Raw genomic sequence first — 24,036 nt, 5'->3', positions numbered from 1 at the left:
TGTTGTTTTCCTCTAATTTTACTCGACAGGTGCCGAGTTTTGGTGTGTTTAAAATTTCCAGCCAACGATAGCCGGGTAACGGTCAAAAAAGCACTGTTCGTTTAATTCGGGTTGAAATGTCTGCAGTTGATTCCGACAAAAATAAAGTTACCGATGCTAGCAGCGGTAAGGATGAGGAAGAATGGTTGTATGGAGGTAAGTTGAAATAGTTAGGCCAGCCGCTGTAAGTTAATTAAACCTTTATCCTCTCAATTTCCAGGCTAAATGAGTAAAATTATCATCAGAGAAACCAACTGACAGCTGTTGAGGCTGCCACACGTGGCCCAGTGAACGCACAACATATTGAAGCCACAGTAACCGAAATAATACATGCGGCTAATCACTTTTGAAAAAGTTGCACAAAAACATAGAAGATGCTTTTAGGGTTGACATGTTGGGGTGTGTGTGTGTGTGTGTGTGTGTGTGTGTGTGTGTGTGTGATTGATTTATGACGTGAACCAGATACCACAGTGACAGATGACAGGGAGGAGAAAGCAGAGGATCAAGTGCCAGCCAGGTATGTCGGGAATTATACTGTGTGTCTTATATAGGTCTTCCCTCCCACTGCAGCCTATCTGTTAACATTTACAGTGATCCATCCTCCACATTGCCAGATTAGGCCATAATGACAACCCTTTCACTTTTAACATGAATACTGTTGAAAAATCACCTGCATTTACCTCAGTTGTTTGGATACAACCATCATTTGGCTTCCCACAACAGCCACTAGAGCTGTTAGGTATAACCCGGCCACAAATTATCATTATATTTTGCTCCTGTATCATTACCCTTATTTTTACCTCACTCACTGGATTCTCCATTAGCTGCCTCTCAAACCACACAAGTGTGACAGTCTGTTGGTGACAGTGAGCAGTGAACTAATTCAGAATGAACTGTGCTGGCATGATTATCATTTCCCATGAGAACCAAGTGCGCTTCATTAATGAAGCATTCAGATATAATGCACTTTTCACAGCACAATAATGTCAGTGATCGTTACAGCTGTCCAATGTATGTGTGACGCCACTGTGTGAGATGCCCGAAATGTGCAGCCAGTCATGTGGAACATTAAGAAGTATTTGGATGCTCATTAAATCGGTTGCCAGGCGAGCACTGTTTATTTGTGAGCTGGCAAAAGTCGATGTAAGCAATCATATGATTGGGGCACCAATGATATGTGGTCTGCATTCTGCAACCTCTTCATCTCAGAGTAAATGTAGCATAACTTGTCAATTACAGTAACTTATTGTAACCTACTCCAGAGCTCAGTAATAGTCATGTTTGTGTGTGTGTTTTTGTGCATCTGTCTTTATCTGAAGGAGCAAGCTAATCAAAGGATAACATTAAATTCTCTTTGTTGTTGGTTGAATGAAAGGCCTGATGCTAAGAGTGGTTAGGATGACCCCCTTCGAGAATCCAACATCTGAACTGTTGTTGATCATTACTGTACATTAGATAAGGCAGAGTTAAAATGTTGTCATTATATATTAGCCCTTTCCAATAAAATGTAAACCATCTGCAGATGATAATGGCATGCCTCCTTTCAGATCTTTTTACCATGTTTGCATATGTGCCATGCAGTAATTGGTTGTGACAGTGAATGCTATTTAATGTTTCGGAGTGTGAATATTATATCATAGTCACCTGATATCTTATTTTCCAGTAAAACTACAATGCCATGCCCTAAAGAGGCCCATGAGAATGGAGCGGACACTCAGGTACTATGCACCTACGACTGGATCTTGACAGGAGTAGAATGAGTGGAGCACTTGGTAAAAAACGTCTGTATTCACTGTACACTTTCTTCCCCAGTCCTCCTTACTGTTTGCTTGTATTCTTGTCACATAGCATCTGTCTCTGTGCTTTGACGTGCATATGGTAATTGCGTATTATTGTTATTTTCATACTTTCCTTTTGTTTTTACGGTGTCATTCAAAGGCTGGCCAAGATGACCAAGACAATGACAGTGACAGTGATTATGATGACGATGTTTTTCGTGTAACCATCGGTGATATAAAGACTGAAGACTCATCTCAGTCCACGTGAGTGTGTTGCTGTCTACTCTCCATCTCCTCTCTTGAAAACAATGTGGAATTTTTCAGCTTTTTAATGTTTGTATTGCCTTTTGGGCATAATATCAACATGCACTCCTTTCTCAGGCGCCTCCTTTTGTCAAAATGTATGAGTCTCTGCAATGTTTTCATGATTATATTTTGGTGATATATTAGACTTTTCTTTGGGAGCATCATTTGGAATCACTGCCTAGGGCTTTCAATACACAACCCAGTCTGCAGTGTTTTCAGTGTCTTTGTTGCGATGATGGTGATAATGTGTTGATAATGTGAGTGACTCTTGTTTTCTAAAAAGGTCAAAACTCCAGCAACACTTGTAGTATATAGAACAACTTTATTGTTAGACCAACGCGTTTCGGCTTGTGGCCTTCATCCGAAACGCGTTGGTCTAACAATAAAGTTGTTCTATATACTACAAGTGTTGCTGGAGTTTTGACCTTTTTAGATCTTTTTCCCTTCTCCATGCACCTTGGAAGTAGGTGAAGTTGTGCCAGAAACCCCTACTCTGATTTGACTCTTGTTTTCTAGCAGCTCTGGGCGCACACCTGTGAATCTGAATATTAAAACTGAAGGGAAGGTGCATGCAGTCGGTAAGTGGATGCTACACACCTTCACCTTTAATTGACCTCTATACTGAGAAACAAAGGCTTCATTACTGCGTGTCAGCTCAGTTGAATGGTGTATTTCCTGGTGTGAAAAATGGATCCATGACCTTTATTACGAATGAATGAATAAATAAATAATGATTACATTCAAACCCTTGACAACTAGCAATGTCAAGAGTGTGAAGTGTCTGTTTCTTGTATGGTTTCTTGTATCCTGTCAAATGTTTTACAGTTGGTACTAAATCTAAGGGAGTGGATGCATCGGGCAGTATCAAAGGGATCCCAGTACTGGACGTGGATGTTGAGTCCTTTGAGGAAAAGCCATGGGGGAAACCTGGTAAGCACCTGTAGATGTAGTGGATTCCATCTATGGTGTTAGTGTGTTTTTTTCCCATTTGGGTACCTACTTGGTTCAATGCAATGATTCAAAGTGTGCTGCTAAGTGATTATATGTCTGCCTGTTCATTACTACATTGTGCTTTTCCGTTCAGGTGCCGACATCTCAGATTATTTTAACTATGGTTTTAATGAGGAAACCTGGAAAGCCTACTGTGAGAAACAGTGGAGGCTCCGTGCAAATTTTGAAAGCATGACCCTGTCCTCCACTAAAATCATGGTAAGACGGGACATTACATGTGATTTAGTCAACAGACTAGAATGAATAATGTTCTTTTCGAGCAGAGCATAAACAAAAGAGGGAAAACATAATGTAATCTGTGAACCTGAGTCACAACAGATAGTATTGGTCTTGCTTTATTTATTTATTTATTTATTTTTAACTATAAATGAATTATGAGTGGAGAGATTATGAAGCAGAAGATGCTGGCTGTAAGAATCCTTAGTGAGAATATGTTGTTATTCCACTCAGGTCCAGAGGGGGCGCACTGGCCATGGAGAAAAAGACTCCTGGTGTGGTTATCCCTCTTCAAGCAACCCATACATATCAGCACCCAGGTTGGTAACACACTGTCACTGCCTACTGCCACTGTCCCAGCCCAGTCGCAGTCCAATTGTTCCAGCCAATGCCACTGCCCCACCCAATTCCCCATTCCCTGGTGTAGTTCAAAGCTGTGCCTCGAGGAGCCAACAGCTGGTTGTTTCTGTGTGTGACACAACAACTATCTGGATGTTGCCATCTGGTCCCTATGATCCCATGATAGGCTCAGCAAGTTGGGTTTGTATTGGCCAGGGAGCCCAGTGTTAAAACCGAAGTGTTGAGGTAAACACAGATTTACATCTGTTTAAGGCTGAATTGAAATCTCATGGAAGGTATGTAAACTGTAGGGATGTGTCCAAATAATTGTTTATCTGATTCAGAGCTTCATGATGAACTTTTATATTTGACAGTTTTCAGACTTTATCTTTGACTTTGACTTTGACTTTATCATGTTTTTCGCTACTGTATACTCAATCTATTTTAATAGTCTATACCCAAAATTAGTAAATAGAATTAATTTGAAGCAATTCCAATAATGTGTTAATTTCCAATGCCTATAACACATGACAGACTGATAAATGCCTATACAAATAAAGAATAATGATTTGTTATCAGCAGCAACATAGTAATGGAAAAATTTAAATCTGGAGTTGCGCACATTTCTACTTCTGTACCTATCTAAACTTAAATGGGTTGTGCTGTCAAACTGCTCGTTTTCCTCTCCAGTGACGTTCTCTCATGTATCTACTGTCCCCTTCGCATTATGGCCGCCGGTGAGGGGAAGCATTGAGCAGCAGAGCTGGCTGAAGCCTGTGGGGGGCAAGGCTGTTAAGGTCTGAGGTAGACTGGGCCCATGGTGTTTTATAGCCCAATTACAGTCTCCCATCACTTATGGACACAGTCACGAGCAGCAGATGCTTGCCATGTTAGTAAATAGTACCTAATCCCAGCTTGCATTTTGTTCCTATTTATGGACCAGGTGCTCTGTGCCTATGAGTGCTTTTGCACGTGCAAAACCCACCCACACACACACACACAAACACACACACACACACACACACACACACACACACACGCTCCTAGCATCTTTTCCTTAACTCCCTCCCATTTAGCGTAATGCTTGTTGAGCATGTCTGATGGAGGTCCACACTGCACGCTGAGGGGGATAGGGTTGACTGGCAGGGCCGCTTAATTAAAGATCTGTCTCTGGATGATGTCCCTCCTCCCCTCTCCCTCAGCGAGGTTGCCCTTCAGGGGAGGTCACGTGAATCTGAGCGCTATGAGGCGGTCATGCATCTCCCGCCTCTTTCCCTGTGACAGGCCTGGACCAGAGGGGAAGCAGGAAGTCATAGCATGTCAAACACAAATACACACACTCTATTATCCAGCGGATGATGTGTTAAACGAGGCTTTGATACAGCAGCCCTCTCTTTCTCTGAGGATCCGTATTACTACTAGTGACTATTGAAAGCCAAGAGTGGAAACTTGATGCTTGGTTGAAGGAGCACTTACTGTATTGTTTGATCTTGTTGTGTTGTTCTCCACTGGTGTTGCCTACTGGCTGTATAGCCAGCCTTGTGATGTAAGTGGGATTTAGTCACACAGGGCTTGGTTACATAAAAGTTTTCCCCCATTTTTAAATCCATGTTTATATCCGGAATGTAGGCGAAGTTGTTAAATGTGTGTCATCTTTCTACTCAGCTATGGTGTTATTATATTTTTATTTGGCGTGTATTTAGAGGTGTATTTAAGTGAGTAGCAGAAGAGGCATTAGGGCGCACCATGCCAGTTGATGCAGTTGTCATTTTTTTTTTTTTTTTGTTGTATGTTTTTCTGTACTGTAGATTAAGTCCTAGTGACAGAAAGGGGTTAGTGTCCCATCTGGGTGTGTTGGGTGGGGGTGGGGTGTTAGGACTGTGAAGGGCTGTTTTGTGAAGTAGAGAAGATGACCCAGATAAGGAGGTTTAATGCGTTAATGGACCTGCAGGGGGTTGTAGGGACACTGGGAGTGAGATGAGGACAAGCTAGGGTTGTTTTTGAAAATGTTATATAATCAAAACCACATGTCTAATTTAAGGTGAGTAAGACTAAGAAAGGCTCACTTATCATTATGCTGTATCAAAGTTTTGCCCCCCACACTCCACACTAATACGTTTTTGTTTTAGAACGGCGTTTTAAAACGAAAACGATCTCCGTCCACATGAGCGTTTCAGAAATAATCTCCGTCCATACTAACACGCCTGAAAACGCATATCACATGACCATTCACGTTCACTGGGCATGCGCGTATCGGTGTAAACAGGAAGCAGATTGTCTACTCTGCAGTTGGTTGCTTAGTTGCAGAAAATACTACGGAGGAAGAACAGCAATGGCGAAAAGTACGACCAGAGATTTCATCGTTTTCAAAAGTCTCCGTTTCCGCCCGTCCAGACCGGTCCAGACTAAAGCGCAATCCCGGAGTTTTCGAACTAAAACGGGGTCAGCAGCATTTTCAAAAGTCTCCGTTTTAGGGGTCCGAAAACGCCGGAGTAGTGTGGACGCTAGGCGTAAACGTAGCAAAAGTTATGCGTTTTAAAACGAAAACGTATTCGTGTGGATGTGGCCTAACAGGGCAGTAAGAACGTAGACTAGTAGCTTTACATGTGAAATGTGAAACATGCAAAAACACTCAAACCTTGTATTCCTGTAAATCAAGGGCTATTTCTGGATGTGATGTACTGTGTTTGTTGACATACACACTGGTCATATATTTGTGGTCATATTATCTGGTCAACAGAAAGACACGGGTACACGGTACCATTGACGTGATTGGAGGACATTGTGGATCCATCAGCAGGGTGGAAGGGCGCCGACGTCACAGTAATGAAGGAAATAATATACAGGTAGGTTGTTTGTGTGTGTGTGTGTGTGTGTGTGTGTGTGTGTGTGTGTGTGTATTGTGTGAAAGAGAGCTATTAACAGGTATACTTACATTGCAGGTGCTTTCTGAGACTTCATCTGATGGTGCTAAAATTATTTCCTTCCCCCCATTCAACATTCCCCCGCCTCCTCTTCTGCCTTCTCCATCCAATATCAATTCTGCTCCTCCACTCATCCCTCCACCACGTAAGTCACCCCACCCCCGTGGAAATGTGACACACACACACACATACACACACGTTCATTCCCACGTCCATTCCCTGTTTCTCTTTTACGCATACGTTTTGTTGTCCGGCTACCTGTTCAACAGCATTTAAGCCATGGTGAAAATGATAACAACATCTTTGTCAGTTACAAAGATGTTGGTCAAAACTCCAGTGACTGCGTGTTGATTCCCATTGTACCTGAACACTGGGTTTTATACACTGGGTTATAGGCTCATGAAAAATATCCCTAGTATTTATAGGCAAATATCCTTGTCTCTCACCCATTCTTATCTGATGCTCTGATCATGAACAGATGAGCCATCTGGTCTGCCAAGAGGCTCGGGAGTAGATTTAGGCTGAACCCAGAGAGTTTCAGGCTGAAAGGCCCCCATGAGAACCCCCTGTGGGACACATCACACCACCCAGCTGTATAAATGACTAATGTCAATCTGGGGGAGTGTGTGTTTGTGAAGCTGCACCATAAGTCATAATAAATAACCCAATGGAAATTGAAGAACAGAGGTGAACATAGATGGGTTAGTGTGTGTGTGTGTGTGTGTGTGTGTGTGTGTGTGTGTGTGTGTGTGTGTGTGTGTGTGTGTGTGCATGCATTTGTAGACATATGGATGTATATCTTCCTGCAGGCAGGTGTGCGTAATGCCATCCAGGTGTGAGTCTGTCAGTGTTGTCTGTCTTTAGACTTCCTTCTAGTCTTTCAGTGAATCAGAGAAGACCAGGAAGCCCCCCTGGCGCAGGCACACAGCTGAGCGCATGCCATATCTTCATCTTCAAAGATTCCAAAATAGCAATGCAGGCTTAAGCCCCCTACTTACCCCTCACACACCCCCTCCTAAGTGCTGTGAGCCCCATACTGCCTTTCGAACCCGTGCCAGAGCTGCTAATACAACCAAAATATCAAACATCCTGCCGACTCCAGCTTTGAACAGTCAACCCCTGCTTTGAAGTGTATTTGCGTAGCTTTTTATCTAGGCCACTCCCCTTTCTTTAAGTTATAGGCTCTGCCTCCTTTTGTGATGCAAATGTGTAACATGATAAAAATAGCTCCTGGAAAAAGAAAAAAGTGCTGGGCCAGCAAATTGTGGCACGAGAAATGTGCTGAACAGACCGACCGTGGGGAATGGGGCAGAGGGAAAGAAGGGGCTTTGTTTCCTCTGATGCAGTGGGGTCACATTAGCTGGCTAGCTTGCTTGATGGGGGCAGAGTTTGGAGTGAGACTTTGTCATTGCAGCGCTGGACTTGTGTCATCTATCAGTGCAGCACAGCACAGACAGTCAAGGTGAGGCTGTCTGCTCCCCTGTGCTGCAGCTTATGCTGCCTACAGCTAGTTAGTAGGTCACTATGCTCAGTGTAGCAACAGCGTTTGTATGTGTTGAGAGTGTCTTTTCATTTGGCAATGATGCAATGATTAATCATAGTTGAGCAGGTGTGCGGGACTTTCAGAATAGATGGGGCCATTACAGTAGATGTGCAGTAGTACACAGCAGATGCCCTCAGATCAAGGCTATTGATGAGAACTGCATTGACCTCACCAGCTCTCGTTATGGCAGAGATCATTTGAATAAAAAAAGTAGAATGTCACCATTCACAAAATATGTTAAAATGCTTATTTAATGCAGAGCAGCAGACAAAGAAACAAATGTTTTTCAGTCCTTGGCCTTTGTCAGCATTTCCCAGGGAAAAATATTTTGTGAGCGCAAACTGTTTTGATTCATTATGTCAAGAGTCTGCATCCAGTATGGATTCAAAAGTTTGGAATTGAGCAGGCCAGCTTTTTGTTCAGGGGTCATTTGACGAAAAGCTAATTACTAAGCTCTTTCAGGGCAGCAGGGCAATGAGAGGGCATCAGTGCAAGAGGAATTGTGCACTACTGTCAATGCAGAGTGCTGCGTCTGGGGATGGGGGGCGGGGTCATCAGTCTTTCTCTAAGCAAAGTAAATCCAGCCCATAGTGTAGAACAGCAGTATGCGGTCAGATGTGAAGTATCAGCTCCATCTAAAACCCTGCAGCTAGTATAATGGCTCTGTGAAACGTTAGCATGAGAGAGAAAGCCACGCAAGCACAATCGGCAGCAATTAGCCCTCAGCCATTAGCTCTCTCATATGCTGCCAAGCATGGAACTCCAGCCCTCATCAAACGGTCACTTGACATCACCACAGGTAGAAACAATTACACACTCACGCTAACATTCATGGCGTGTGGAGACGACTCTGAAGTGGGAGTTGGTAGAATGGTGTGTATTAAGTGTGTGTGTATACGTATGCATGTGTTAGTTTGTTTTTGTGTATGCACTACATAGCATTTCTTAAGCACTGTACTACTGTGCGAGGGAGATGTCCCAGTTTTGAATCACTTTTAAATATATAGTATTTCACTCTGCTCTACAACTTCTTTGCATAGTCTCATGCAATGACTTCATCCATTCGTTGTAATGAAGCCAATAACTGGAGAATCCTTGTTTCACGTATTTGTGTGCATGCTGCACACTCTTTCCTTAGTGAATCACATCATTGTCTTGGGTTAGTAGACTTCAAAGGAAATGCCTGAAGCTAGACCTGCAAGTAGACATCATCTTGAAGGCTCCGTGTTCTCAACACTGCACCACAGGGTTTCCTCTCTCAGGCCGTTAGAAGTTAGTGTGTGTGTGCCTTCCCATGTTCTACTGTGCTCTTCCCTTGAGTGTCCAAGTGTCTGAGGTATCAAAGGCCTTGCTGGGTCAGTCTTCCATAGTGGGCAGTTCAGGCCCTCTCCTCTCTGTGGGACGGGCATGTGAAAGGGAAGGAAGATGTTCTACATTTCACTCTCAAAGCAGGGGAGCTCCATACTCTTTTTTTTCATATTCCATCTTATACTTCCAACAGCTCTTATTTTTCTTCCTCCTGTTTCAACCTTTTTTGCGTTCTTTATGTTGTTGAAAACTGCTCTGAGCCGCTCGCACATCAGGGGTCTTTATGGAAAAACAGAAAGGGATGGCGTCCAGATGTGAATGTGTATTTGTGCCTCTTCAAAGGAGTGTGTGTGTGTGTGTGTGTGTGTGTGTGTGTGTGTGCGCGCGCGCAAGCGTACTTGCAGTGCGCAGCCTAAGTGTGTGATTTAGAACTGATTGTGTTGCTTGGTCACGTAGGATTCTAGCATTATAACAAGTGGGGCCATTAACTGTGCACCCAAGCATTTGACTCACCCTGTTTTATTGATGGGAAAAGCCACCTAGGCCTTGCTACATTTTGTTGCTCTGACATTTTGAGGCTGTTCTAATTTCTCCGTCTTGAAAGGAGTAATGCCATAAAGGAGTTCATGTTGGTGGTTGTAGGTGATGTTTTGGCTTGTGTGCCTGTTTTTTGTTTTCCACATATTACTGCTGACTATTGATACATATTGATCTTCCCATGTTAAAATGCTTTCCTAATATTCCCATCAGTATCCCTCCACTTGATACACATTTCTGCTCTGTTGGATACTGAATGGTGTGTGAGTAGTAGATGATGTTGAGATGGTTGTTGGTTTTCTTCAGTCACCACTGGGTGATGTTTATGGCACACGTTGATGGATGGATACCTGCTGTGCCTGAGTGTACTGACAAACTGTACCTGTTTGTGCTCACTTCAAAAGATATGTGTTCTAATGACTACATTAACATGTAGGCCATAGTAGGATCATCTGTCCAACCCAACTAAAAAGTAATTCTCATCTGTTAAAATGCTTGAGAGTATTTGAGAGCTGCTTTGTGCACACTCTATGGTGCTCTGTCAATATCTTTCTTTGATTGTCAGTTTGCAAGCTACTGTAAATAAATCTATGATAGCCAGCCACCTATGCACTGCATTTGCATATGCATTGGAGTATAAGCGTTGAAGGCAAATCTAACACGGAGGACTCCAAGGATAATATTATTGGCTAATATTCTCATTTTGAAGAGCCTGGGAAAGAGTTACCCCAGCTCTTTCATCAGGTTTAAATTTTCTGATTGGCTTATTCACATTTATTTTTTATCTTAAGAATTTATGAGATAATTTCATATGGAATAGTCCTAGTCACTGGGAAGCACCTGACTTGATAGTAATGGCAGCCTCTCCTCTCCCATGCAGCTTTCCCTCACCCTCCAGGAGTCCGTCCTCCCCCCCTCATCCCTAACTTGGACAGGTGAGTCTCTAACTCTGTGTGTGTGTGTGTGTGTGTGTGTGTGTGTCCTCTGCAATACCACAGAGCTCTTTCTGTCTGCGCAGGCTGCAGAATAGGAGCAGGAGAGACAGCAGGTGGGACAGAGACAGGGACAGGGGGAGAGAACACAGATCTTTGACCAGTGACGTTGGACCCAGTAGCAGCCACAGGCAAGAGACAAACTGAGCAAAAATGCAGGAAGAGAGAGAAAAAGGGGGAAAAACATAAGATAGGGATTAGTCTAAAGATCATTAAGGAAAGGTGCATTAGTACTGAAAAATTGAAACAAAATGACTGCTGTTGGAACCAATAGCGGATGTAGGCGTTGGCTAATGTCTGAGACAGACCTGATGTTTCCTATTTGACATCAAGAGAGAACACAACACATATTTGGTCCCATATTTAGGTTTTCTGACATCAATGCTTTTCACTCTGAGCTAGAGTGGTTTTAGCACTGTACACTGTGCTCTGTTAGTAATCTTGCAGCTGGACCAATGGCCAAATAAGGTAGAAAGCAAGACAGCAGCCCTGTTTGTGACTCCAATCTCCTGTTTATCAGTATCCAACGCATCCCCCACTCCCCTGTTCCGCTCCAAGTCACAACCTCTCTGCATACTCCCACATTTCAGTTCTAATTTACACCACTTAGATCACAAGTGGGCCACATTGTACCTCAGGCTCTCCTGCATTTTCTTACATAGGTCTAAATGCAATTCCACTCCTATTTTGTTTGCTACTTGGCTTATTTCCCTTGGATGCTGCCCGTATCCAGCCTGTCTCAATCTATCTCTCAGTTTGTCTGGCTCTCTGGCTTCCTGTCCCTTCATCTTTTTCTCTTTTCTGAATCCTCCTCTTTCCCTTTCCCCTAATTTTCTGTGTCTACGTGTGCCTGAATTCACTCTGTACTCGCTCCTAAAGGATGGTTCCTCTCACATCTCAGTCCATCTGCCAAATCCTCACATCCTTCAAGGACTTTCCGTTCCTCTGAACTCTGCCAGCCATCTCCCTTACCATTTATGAATCATTTCCTTTTTAACATCTCTCTAACACACACATGTGCAGACTGTACACAGATAGTCCTGGCTTTAGTATTGCTGCTCAGCCTTTCCCTTGGGGATATTAGGAACAGCAGGTACTTCTGGCATGATCTGGGTCCTGGCTGCCCATGGTGTTTGGTGGGCCAAGGGCCCATAGGGCTCCCAAGGTCCATATTTAGTATTAGACCACACTTGGTGGGTATCAGTCTCGCTCACTAAATCTGACACCTCTCTCATGTGCGGGCCAATGTAGCTTCCCTTTATTGATGCACTAGTGCTGTATCAGTGGCAAGGTTCTTCCTCACTCCTCACTCTAGGGGTGTCAAAGCCATATATCTGTTCGACCATTAAAAGCACTAGGGTTGCAGTTTAGATGAAGTTGTAATTAATCAGTGTTTATGATGATGAAATACATAGGCCACAGGGAGAGAGGTGTAGGCACTGAGTGGTGTAGAGTGCTCTGATGAACCATTAAGCATATAGTCATTATCCCCCCTGCTGGAGGGCCTAGCCGGCAGCCTTGCACTGGCTCGTCCACTCACTCATTCTGCCTCCATTCACAAACAAGCCTCTCTCCATCTCTATATCTGCATCATTCCAGAAAGAAAATGTGTGTGTGAGAGAGAGAGAGAGAAAATGTGTGTGAGAGAGAGAGAGAGAGAGAGAGAGAGAGAGGAGGAGGGAGGGAGAGATGGAGAGAGAGAGAGAGAGCTGGCTAGGCCAGTGCTGGAGTAGCAGGGGGAATGATGGACCTGCTTGCCAGAGGATTTATAGAGCAGTGTGTTTGGACTCACACCTGATGGGAAGCAGTCCCCTTGGATGGACCTCATACACGCCACGGCCAGTTCACCTTCAGCCCGCTCGGAAGTTTTCAATCGGAAGCGGGTGTGGGGCCAGGCCATGTGTATGGGTAGAAGATCCAGACAGTATCAGTAATACACCCCCCAACCCTGCCCCACCCCTCCATCCTTTCCTCCATCCTTTCCTCATGGGTTGGCGAGCGCACACTGCGCCTTGACAACCAGCCAGTCACTTCAAACACTGGGGAAACAGAGCCGTGCATTTGGAAAAGCGCTTTGATCATGAAGTTACCAGACCCGTTCAGTTACCTTCCCTTCTTTTTATTCATCCTTAACTTTGTTTGTTCACCCTCTTTCTTTTATCATTCATTAAAATGAATGACCTCCTCCTGAATATATGCTGGCTTCCACAAGGAAAACTGACTGCTGTTAGGCCGTTTATTAGATATACAGGGGGTGGACAAAATAACAGAAACAACACGAATAAAAGGAATTTAACTTTGAAGTGACTAAATCAATTGCAAAAGCAGCTACACAGGGGAGTCATTAAGTTGAATGACAATTGGCAGTATGTGTCAGCTTTAAAAGAGGTCTTACAATCAGCACTTTTGCATGTATTTTGAGAGCAACATAATGCAACAGAGTTCCAAACAGGCCAAAGAGTTGGTAATGAATGCACGTTGATGCATCAGTTACAGAAACTGCAAAATGATTTAACGTGGTGAGGGCAATGGTCTCAGAGCATATGCCAAACAGAAAAAACTGCACTGGCAAAAAGAAACAGTGGTCCCAAGTCAAACCTCACTGACAGGAATAGATAGACACTAAGCAGGAAAGTTTCTAAATAATAAAAAACTATGGCTTCAAAATTGACTGCAAAATGAATCAACACCTCTGGGACACAGTTTCAACAAAAACTGTACATTGTGAGCTTCACAAATATTGTATTTATTGCACTACTTCCATTCAGAACCCCCTTGTATCCAAGGCATGTTTTCTCAGTTTCCTCTATGGGTTGAGAAAACTCTGCAACACTTGGGTCTATGCAAGCCTTTCCAATCCCATTGGATAAACTCAAAAATACATGGTGGTCAAGCTAAAAACAAGGCTGTTATTCTTAGTTCTTCAAAAGGCAACATTCAGAGACACAAGGTTTCCACCCGACAGCGATGATAACCTGGTCTAAGGAGCACAAAAACTGGACCCGATTGGAAAAAAGTAATGTGGTCTGATGAGTCGCCTTTCTCCCCTTGTCTTCAACATCTGGACAGGTTTACGTTTGGAGAAAGCTGAAGCATGCTTTTAACTCACAATGTGTTAAAAAACTGTCAAACATGGCCATCTAAACAGCCATCTCATGGGAGTCATTAGGTGTGATGATTGCACCATAGGGTGTGCCTGGTCGTGTAAAATGACCTCTCGTTCCTTGGCCATTATACGACCATGCAGAACAAACACTGTTCCCTCATGATGCTCTCCTATTCCAAGGTGATAATGCTCCCCTACACACTGCTAAACAAATCCAGGAATGTTTAATGAACACAAGAATGAAGTGTTGCCTTCCATGACCTCCCCAGTCACCATATCTAAACATCATTGAGCCTTTATGGGATCTTCTAGACTGTAGAGTGTGAAGTAGATTTCTACCTCCTCCATCCCTCAAAGAACTGGAGGCTTTCCCTCTTGAAGAATGGTTCAGTATCCTATTAAACACAGTTCATGACTCGTATGACAGCATGCCAAGGAGGACTGAAGGTCTGTGTTTGCCCCTAGTTTTTATATATGTATGTATGTTATGTAAGCCAGGATTGTGATATGCCATCCAGGCATCGTAGGTTGAGTTGGATGTATTCGAAGCCTGATAGACCGTTATCTGTCTGTAGATGTGCTATCTGTCTGTCCTCAAAAGTCCCAGGCCACTGCTTCTCATCACCCTCTGGGCCATTTTACTCTTCTGTATTATGAAATACTCTCTGGACTGATGCATCCACATCTGAAAATGAATATCATCAAAAGAGTATGAGCTTAAAAACCATGAACTAATCAAGTGATGATATTGACAAGCACTTGTATCACACACATGTACAGTATCCAGCCTACTTGTATGTTTGTAATATAGAATGTGTTGAGTCACATGGAGTAAGTTTTCATGTGTGAGTTGACAGTATGGTCACATTTTCTTTTTGCATTTCTTTTCTCATTTTCAGCGGATGCTCTGGAAGTCCCCCAATTCCACCATACCCATTTTCTCCAGGTATATGTCTACTTCTGTATAAAAGACAATATCAGAAATACATAATGCATGAGGCAAAACTTTTGGGCTTCAGCTTGTGTACAAAGTATACTATGCTGGATACACTGTAGCATTTACATACAGCCTAATCAACCAAAAATGAAACTGAGTGATGCATCTGAATATATTGTGCATGGTGCTGTGTTAATGGATTTCTCCAGAGGAATAGCCAACAGTCAGACATCCAGAGAATTTCCTCATTCCCTGCTCCCTCCGACATTTTTCACAACTGTCTTGGGTTCTGGAAAACTGAGCCATTTCCTTCAGGACAAAGAAAATATGTGATTTGGCCCTGGACACCAGTGAGCTTCTATTAGATCCTTGCACATTTTCAGCTGTTTGTTTGAGAAAGTGTGCTCTCACTGCCTTTCATCACAGCTGAAGAAACTTTTCAAAATGTTATGTATTTTCTTTTCTTTTCAATAGAAAATATTGTTAGTACCTGTCCTACATATTCTGTTTGAATTTTTCTCGTCTGTACGTCCTAAATATGCCATTTGAAAGAATGTTATTGTTGATGAAGTATTGCCCTTGGAAGTTACATTACTCATTCATAGCAATGTTTTGTGGAAGGTTCCTTTAACAGAAAAATGACATAAAGGGGTCACAGGGGCTGTTCTGAATGCAGTTACTTGATAAATACTTAATATAACCATTGTTTTATTATTATTATTATTTTTATATTCTTGTTTATTGAGTAATAAAAATTGATAATGCAGTTGTCTGCTGCCGTTGTTTATGTCCTCTCCAGTCATCTGCCTAGCTTGGCTCTGTCCTTCCTCTTAGGTGTACATCCTCTGATCCCAGGGAGCGTGACCTCCTGGGCGGGAGTGATTGACAGTGCCAAGGCCTGGGAATACTACATACGGCAGGATAGAGAGCGAGAGCGTGACAAGGGCAGAGACAGATCCAGAGAGCGTGGCCGTGAAAAAGACAGAGGCAGAGATGGAGAGAGGGAGCACAGTCCTTCTCAGGCACACAACAGGTGGGTCTCAATGACCTAAAATAATAAATATTCATAAGCAGATACAATTGTCTGAACTGTATGCTCTAGATCAGTCAATTTACTGTATGTGATTCTTAAGCCTGCTCCCCTTTTGTGTACCATGTTCATCAAGCACAAAACACCCTGCACCCTCTTCCTTCCCATGTACTTCACTCTTTCCTTTCTACCACTCTGGTGCCTCCACAGTGGGGCAATGCAGATGTGTGCTGAGCAGCTGTGGGCTTCTGGACTGGGCACTGTACAGATGTATTGGTTCTGATCCGCCTATTCTGGCCGCCTTCAACATATGTGCATGTGCAGACTCACACACACACAGACACACATGTGCAGCAGGCAAGATTTACTGTAGACGGGCTGATTGAAAAGCTGAGAGGAAAGAGAAACAGAGCGGAGAATGATGAGGAGGAGCAGACCAGTCTAATGATTGCCAGGTGAGAGAGGAGAGCGAAGAGTTGGGGTGGGTGTTGGGTACAGAGGAGTGGTCTTGGCACCAGAGCTGGGTAATACTTTAGAGGGCTCTTGGAAGACTTGATAGTGGGTGGAAACTGATAGTTTCTGTAGGAGCCTGCATTATATTGACTGCCTCAAGGGGCAGAGTACACAAGCCCTGAGGGGACCAAGAGGGGAAAAGAATAGTGGAGAGGGAAATGTTTTGTGGGCCCGTGAAGTCCTTTCTCCAAAATGTACATAAAATGACCTCAATTGTTTGCATGTGTAATAACATTGTGTGTATTTTACTTTTATTTATAGTAAAATGTAATTTAAGGATGTGCCAAGATTACCCTCTTGGTATTTAGTCTATTTGCATTGGAGGGAGGAAAGGATTGTGGTGTGAGACTGCAAGCGGTGCCTCACATGTAAATCTCCAGTTGATAGCAACAGCTATAATAATAACTGTTGTGTAGAAATGCAAATCTTTTGTGAAGGAACGTAAAACTAACGCAAGGGAACGCAAAACCATTTCAAGGCCAGGCGAAACTGTTGCAAGGGTATGAAAAACTTATTTAGGTTTTCTGGTGTAGTGAGATGGGCCAGGGTGATTGTTTGGGGAGAGATGGAAAGGTAGCAGTCTGGATGAGGGAACATGTATTTGCCAGCCAGTATCAGGCAGTAATTGAGTGTACGCTCTGCTGCGCGGAGCTTGGTCCCTTCCTCCCTGTGGCTTGCAGACGACGAGCACCAATCTGATCTCGGCTCCAGATTTCACACAGTGCCCTACTGCCCTACAGTCTGACAGCCAGCATGCTGCAGCATGTGCACTCAAACACTCATGCCTACACACACACACAAGCCAATTCCTGCCCTACATTTCTTCTGCACACTCACTGTTGACCAGTAGCCAGATGTCTCTTTAATTAATATCAACTGAGGCAGCTGCCAACTATAATACACACATACACATCCTTCCTCCTACTCACACACTCTTCAGCTGACCTAAGGCTCATATATGAGGGATAATGTGCCATTTTGCTTTGATAGAACATTTTCAAGCAGACATTGTAAGTTGAATAAGAGTGCATCGCCAATATTGGCAGCTCCATAGCCCCATATATCCATTTAGTTGGTATCATTCACCTAAGTCTGCAAATCATACTGCAAACACATGCCAATGTGGACTCGGATAATGTAATTTTTCATTCTGTGTCTATGGTTGCAAAATTCCTGCATCAGCTAGTTTTACTGTTAATCAACTCACTTGGACATAAGTGCAATAAAGGGAAAATGGCAAAGTGCACATATCACTGAAAATATTACATCCGAGTCCCCATGTATGTACTCTGTTCCTAGATTATCATAATCTGTTCTGCTTTTCAACACTTAACATCCATTCACTCAGTCCTCCTACAGACATGCTTACTTAAAGTAGTGTGCTTTTGCTGGAGTGTATATGTGCTTTAGAAGGCTGAGTGCAGGATTGTATACGGAGAGCCCAGAACTGTATTCTGGGTCAAATGAGGGAAGTGGGACGTGGGGACAGCTGGGAAGCTGTAGGCTAACCGCAGAAGAAGATAGGAAGTGTGGGACAGGCATGTGTGTGACAGGCACACAGGGAGTGTGAGAGAGAATGGGCTATTCTCACCATGGATTTGTTATAATGTCACAGGCACAATGGGCCACTCCTGTGGCCCAGAGTGCGCTGTTTGCCGCGCTCACACCTTCTGGGCTCCGTTGACGTGGATGCCCTACATTCTAGTCATGTGATCAGGCTTCGTACTGTGCATGTCACACGTGTGTTCTACAGGCTGCGTGTTTTCTGTTACATTGATTTATGGCTGTGCTCAAGACTATTTTTAGAATGGAAGAGAGTGGGAGGTACTGTGTTTGTGTGTGTGTGTGTGTGAGAGAGAAAGAGAGAGCTTAGCATAGCCTGGCTGCTAGCCACCCTTATTGTTTATTGGTGACCGAGGTCAGTGTGTGTGCCATTCTGTGCATTTTGGCTGCTGTTGGAGGAGCTCTGCTCTGTAGCCCAGATGCCCTGTGCTGAGTGACTCACAGGCAGCGTGCGGCACGGCAGCCCTCTGGGCATCAGCTACTGGTTATCAGCTGTGGTTGTGACTGCATGCCTTGGATTTAACACCACCGCTAATAGATTCCATGAGGTTAACACTCACATTTTCACCCATACATTGATCTAGAGTGAGTAATATTGTTTTTGTCTTACCCTGCCTCCGCCTCCCTCTCCCTCTCCCTCTCCTGACGAATGCAGGCTGGACAGCTGACTGGCCATTTGGTCAACATTTGTCCCCTGAATGTGATCTCATCTCTGGATGATGAATGTGGAGGACCATGTCTTCTTTCCAGCTGGCACTGCCTCAGATTCTCTGATCTCTTTCATGTGTGCATATGTGCATACGCGTACAGAACTTTTATTAGGGTTTGGAGTGTTAATGGCAACCAATATGTGCGATATCCACTTTCTCTCTTTGTCCATTTCTTGCACATGGCATCAGTTCACAGTGCCTGCAGTGTTCCAGACCATTTGGCACTGGTGCCACCCACATATTTAGTGGGTGGCACTGGTACATAATTTTGTGCCACCAATATTTTGGACTGCAGACTACTTCACACACTTTTTGGTGGCTGTTTTATTTTAGAAATGAAGCAGCAGAGAGCTACTTAATGCTGCGGGGGCTGAATGAAGAAAAGGACATGTAATTGATGTAATTGATAGCCCATTTTGGCTAATAACAAAATGGGCTAGACTTTATCTGAAATCACCAACATTCTTGGTATAGAAACATCAGTTGTAGAAAACACAAAACCTTTAATTTTGTGTCTTTCTTTTCTTATCTTAATGTAAAAATAATTCCTGAGGCTTCTATGCTGTAATTTTCTTATTCCAACACTGTGTCCCTACGCTGGCAACCATTTGACTGTGCTCTTGGTGGTTGTTGCTGTGTTAATGCTAATGACTCTAAGCAAGAACAAATATGGGCCTTAGGTCTTAATCCCTGCTGTCTCCAAATATTGAACATATTCAGCTTTGTACTCTGAACAACTCTGCCCCTTAAGGCTCTCTCTCTTTTTTATATTGAGTGGGTGAGTGGTAATAAGCTCGCCAACAATGTTTGAGCTGAGTGCGTCTGCATTAGAGGTGCACCGATAGTATCTGTGGTATTGGGATCGGCGCAGATCCAGCTCCCAAGTACTTGTACTCTGATCCGCAAATGAAGCTATTCTGATTCCAATACCTTAATTACACACGCTTTGGCGCAATAAAATACTTTTCCTGCAGGAAGAAAAATGTCCGCAGTGTAGTGATTCTTTAAGGCCAGTGAAGATGATTCTAAAATTGCAAACTGCAAGCTGTGCCAAGGTGTCTCTGGCATGAGAGAGAGAGAGATAGAGAGAGGATTTTCTGGGAGAACTATATTTTCACTCACTACAGATTCCCCCTTAAAGGCAGTCAGTAAGATTTCCACTTTACTCTAGTCCATCTTCTCAGTAGGTCAAAAGATGGTGGAGGGATGAACTTCCAATCTATTCATTCCCAATTTGGTTTGTTGTCCCTTGTATTCAGCTCAATGTAGTTTTTATGGGCCGTAATAAGCTAATAAGGATGTGTTTTAATCGCTTTTGTGGTTCAACTCTTGGAGATTACATTGGCCCTTCAGTGTGTATTGAACAGCACTCCCAGTGAACTGAAGCTACATCAAGCTCTACAGTGAAGTAATAAGGCCAGGTTGAAAATAACCAGAATTATCCTTTAACACTCAAGATGGCACTGAGCTAGTGGACACCAATTGCAGTGCTAGCGCTTTGTGTTTCTCTTTATTTTTTATTACTTTCTTTAGTGCTTTAAGCACTTTTCTTACTTTACAACCAGACTTGGAAAGTATGTTGTCTTACACTCAGGAGCAGATGATCACCCTGTGGCCGGCAGCTGGCCCAGGTCCGAAAAATTGGAAGGGAAAAGGGAAGAGAGCCGGGGTGAAGATGAGAGAGAGAGAAGACAGATTTTAAACCCTACCTTCCATCAACTGTCATGGGGAAACTGAGATTGCTGGCAAACGAGATGGATGAGCTTCCCGCCTTGGTCAGGACCCAAAGGGGAATATTGTGAACACAGCCTAATGTGCTTCACAAAGACATGGTTACATGGGAGTACTCCACAAGCTGGAAGGTTTCCTACTGGTACGAATGGACAGAGGGAAACAGAGTGATGAGAGGAAAGGAGGGGTTCTTGCCGTTTTTGTTAACCCTAGATAACATGTAGGGTATCGAGCAGCTAATGTCTGTAGTCCGGATATTGAACTGCTGGCTGTGGGCTTGTGGCCATATTACCTGCCGTGGGAGTTTTCATACACCGTTGTTTACATTGCACCCTCGACCGATGCGTCCGCAGTGCTTGACATCGTCCGCTCAGTTTGCACAGGATTACAGACACGGCATCCCAGCACCGTAAAAAGAACTAGACACTGGCCTTGCTGTATGCAAATGTTAAGGACTTGTATATAGAGGCTCTACAGGGCTGCTTTGATTGCACAGACTGGAACTTGCTTTGTGAGGCACACGGTCAGGACATTAAGGGGCTCTCCCACTGCATAATGGATTATGTCAGTTTCTATGAGGACACTACAATTACAATGGAAACAGTTTGCTGTTCTCCAAATAACAAACCCTGGATCACAAAAGACATCAGGATCTGTCATTCCTCAATAGGAAGGGCTGGGGATAGGGAGGAAGTTAAGTCTGTCCAGAGGGAGCTGAAGAGGAGAATTAGCGATGGAAAGAATGCCTACTGGGAGAGGATTGAAAAACAACTACAGCAAAACGGTGTGAAGGGAGTGTGGAGTGGGATGACATGGATCACTATAGAAGTGAAAGTTAATCCTGTTTTTCAACAGGTTTGACACAGGGACCCCAGGCCAGTACTACTACTACTTCAATTTTTTCCCCCCAATCTGTTAAATGACATGAATTAAGTAACGAACTTGACAAAGTATGTGGCTAAGCAGAAAAATGGTCATAACTCAACGACTGTGTGTCCAATCTTGACGAAACTTGGTAAAAATCTTCTGTAGAAGAAATGAACTTCGTTCATGGACTTTGTTTGCACACTTGCGTTTTGAAACTTGTCACAAGGTGTGACTCAACACCAAGTATTTGAATATGACTGTAATTGGTCAAAAGCTGGCGGTATAATCGCCTTCATAACTCAAAATTGAAAAAATAATCTTAAAAATTATTTTGTAATCTTAACACTTTTGTTGAAAAGGCTGCAATTTTTGAGGACAGTGTCGGCTGAAGTGAGATAAATCTTTTGTACTCTGGTACCTCCCACCAAATCTGAAGTCTCCCCCTCTGTTTATAGCAAAAACAAACTATAATCCCATAGCATTGTCCTCCTACACTGTAAATTGCTGAAAAACCCCCAATATGATTTCTAAAGTCCTCATACCTTCATTAGTAAAGATATCAAAAATTGAGCTTACAGTAGATCAAAATGTCCAGCTGTAAATAGTCCAATGAGTTGACAGTGTCAAATGTGACATGGTTTGATCAATCTTCATTAAAGCAATGAATAATACTGTTAATAGTCTAAAGTTGATAAAGATGATGCTTGTAAAGCCATGATGAAATTGATTTATGGGGAGCTCTATTATTTCTCACTCTATTGTTATTTATGAAGCTTTTAATCACAGGCTGCAGTATTCACATAATATCACCTCAGCATAGCTGGCGGTATGAGTTTGCTAAAACAGCTTTTATTTTGAAAAACCCGGACCGGACTAGACTTCCCAGACCACTGGTTGTTAACCATATAATGTGTTTGTTTCTGTTTCCTCTTTGTGCTTGGATCCCTACAATCACTGCTTGCGGCTATATTTTAATTTAGTTATTGTTATACAATTGTCATGCATATTTTGATTAAATAAATGCAATTGTTACTGTAATAGTTTCATAACAGGCCAATAGTAGGTGAAATGAATGACTGTTAATTGAGTAGTACTTGGATCAGTACTTCAGCTGTATCAGCTGATCTACTTAGTAATGTGCTTGGCACTTGTATTGGTTCTGAAAAATTTGTATTGGTGTGCCTCTAGTCTGCATTGTCATTGCACCATTCTCACCATATTTGTTGTTGAGGTGATGAAATCCATGCTCTGTGTTAAAAGCTTTAACTAGACCTATCAGTGTAGTCTGAGTTGACTGTTCCAAGAAGCTCTTAGCCCAGGAGGAGTCTTTAGATCAGGGATGGACAGCCATGTGCATAGAAGGCAGGTTTTCATTCCAACCAAAGACACCAGGTGATTTCACTGATTAGGTCCTTTCAGGTTGAGGATGTGCTAACCAGTAAAATTACCTGGTGTAGTTTTTGGATGGAATAAAAACCTGCATACTCTTGGCTCTCCATAGCACATGGTTGCCCATCCCTGCTTTAGATGCTGTCACCATGCCCTTCTGTGTGGATGTGTGTTTGCATGTGTGTGCATGTGTGTATGTGCATGTGTGTATACAGAGGTCATTCGAGGGGAGAAAAGGTGTGAATTAATGACTGATCCTGTGAGAGAATGTGTCCTCACGGGACTGCAGGTCCTACAGTAAATAATGGAGTTGTTTTGTTGAGCTCAGAGGATACTGCAGCGAACCTGCCTTGGCTTTAATGTAAAGGTCACATGAGGGCACTCCAGGGGTGGGCTCTTTGTTCCTCAAAGGCTGGAGCAGGGGAGGGGTGGGGGGGTGTGGGGGGATGCTATTAAAGCTCAGCCAGGCAAATGGCAGACAGATACCATGATCCACTGCCCTGAGTTCTGCCTTCCCCACCGGCGGAGAGGAAAGAAAGGCCCAAAACTATCATGCCTTGGGGGGTCATGAGGCCTTGTTCCCCTTGTACTAGTTTCCAGTGAAAAAGCCCCCTGTTTCAAACTGTATGCAATTGCATGTATGGTTGTTTTCAGTGAGGAGGAGCGAACGAGGGACAGGGACACTACAGAGAGAGGGTACGACCGCCACAGAAGTGACAGATACAGCCGAGAGAAAGAAGAGCGACCCAGAGAGTGGAGGCGCAGAGACAAAGATGAAGGATGGCTCAAATCATCACGCAGGTGCAGCACACATGCACATACACTCACATGCTCCTAAACACAGGCGGTGTTCGAAATGGGGTACTACTTACACTATACACACTACATGCATATAACTCTATGGCACATGAAGTATGTTTAGTATGGTAGTATCCCAGTCCGAACGCGACCACAGAGTGAAGGAAAGCGAGAAGGCAGAGAATTGTCATGTGATTGTGTCGCCCATGTCCTCAACAGCAGCAGCAGCAGCAGGAGGAGGCATGATGGTGAGGAGGACAGCCACCATAGACACAAACACAAGAGGGCCAAGAGAAGTGGGGAGGACAAGGAGACCAGCAACGAGCTCTCCGCTGACGAAGAGAACCAATCATAACCCCAGTGACTTGCTGTCCCTATTGTTATCCAATCGGAGGTCTA

The 24,036-nt window shown here is 43.5% G+C and overlaps 1 protein-coding gene across 1 annotated transcript; it reads left to right on the top strand.

Moving 5' to 3' along the window:
• The first annotated feature begins 1,712 nt into the window (after positions 1 to 1,712).
• Positions 1,713 to 23,992, top strand: fip1l1a (FIP1 like 1a (S. cerevisiae)). Its single transcript, XM_078285671.1, has 7 exons — positions 1,713 to 1,757; positions 1,978 to 2,081; positions 2,640 to 2,701; positions 2,949 to 3,053; positions 3,208 to 3,332; positions 3,585 to 3,670; positions 23,857 to 23,992. The coding sequence occupies exons 1-7, from the start codon at positions 1,713 to 1,715 to the stop codon at positions 23,990 to 23,992; spliced, it is 663 nt and encodes a 220-aa protein (XP_078141797.1).
• Positions 23,993 to 24,036: the final 44 nt, after the last annotated feature.

This window comes from Centroberyx gerrardi, chromosome 9 (genome assembly GCF_048128805.1).
Source record: "Centroberyx gerrardi isolate f3 chromosome 9, fCenGer3.hap1.cur.20231027, whole genome shotgun sequence".
Taxonomy (NCBI): Eukaryota; Metazoa; Chordata; class Actinopteri; order Beryciformes; family Berycidae; genus Centroberyx; species Centroberyx gerrardi.
Note: the sequence above shows the minus strand (reverse complement) of the source record. Positions and strands in the feature narration are given on the sequence as shown.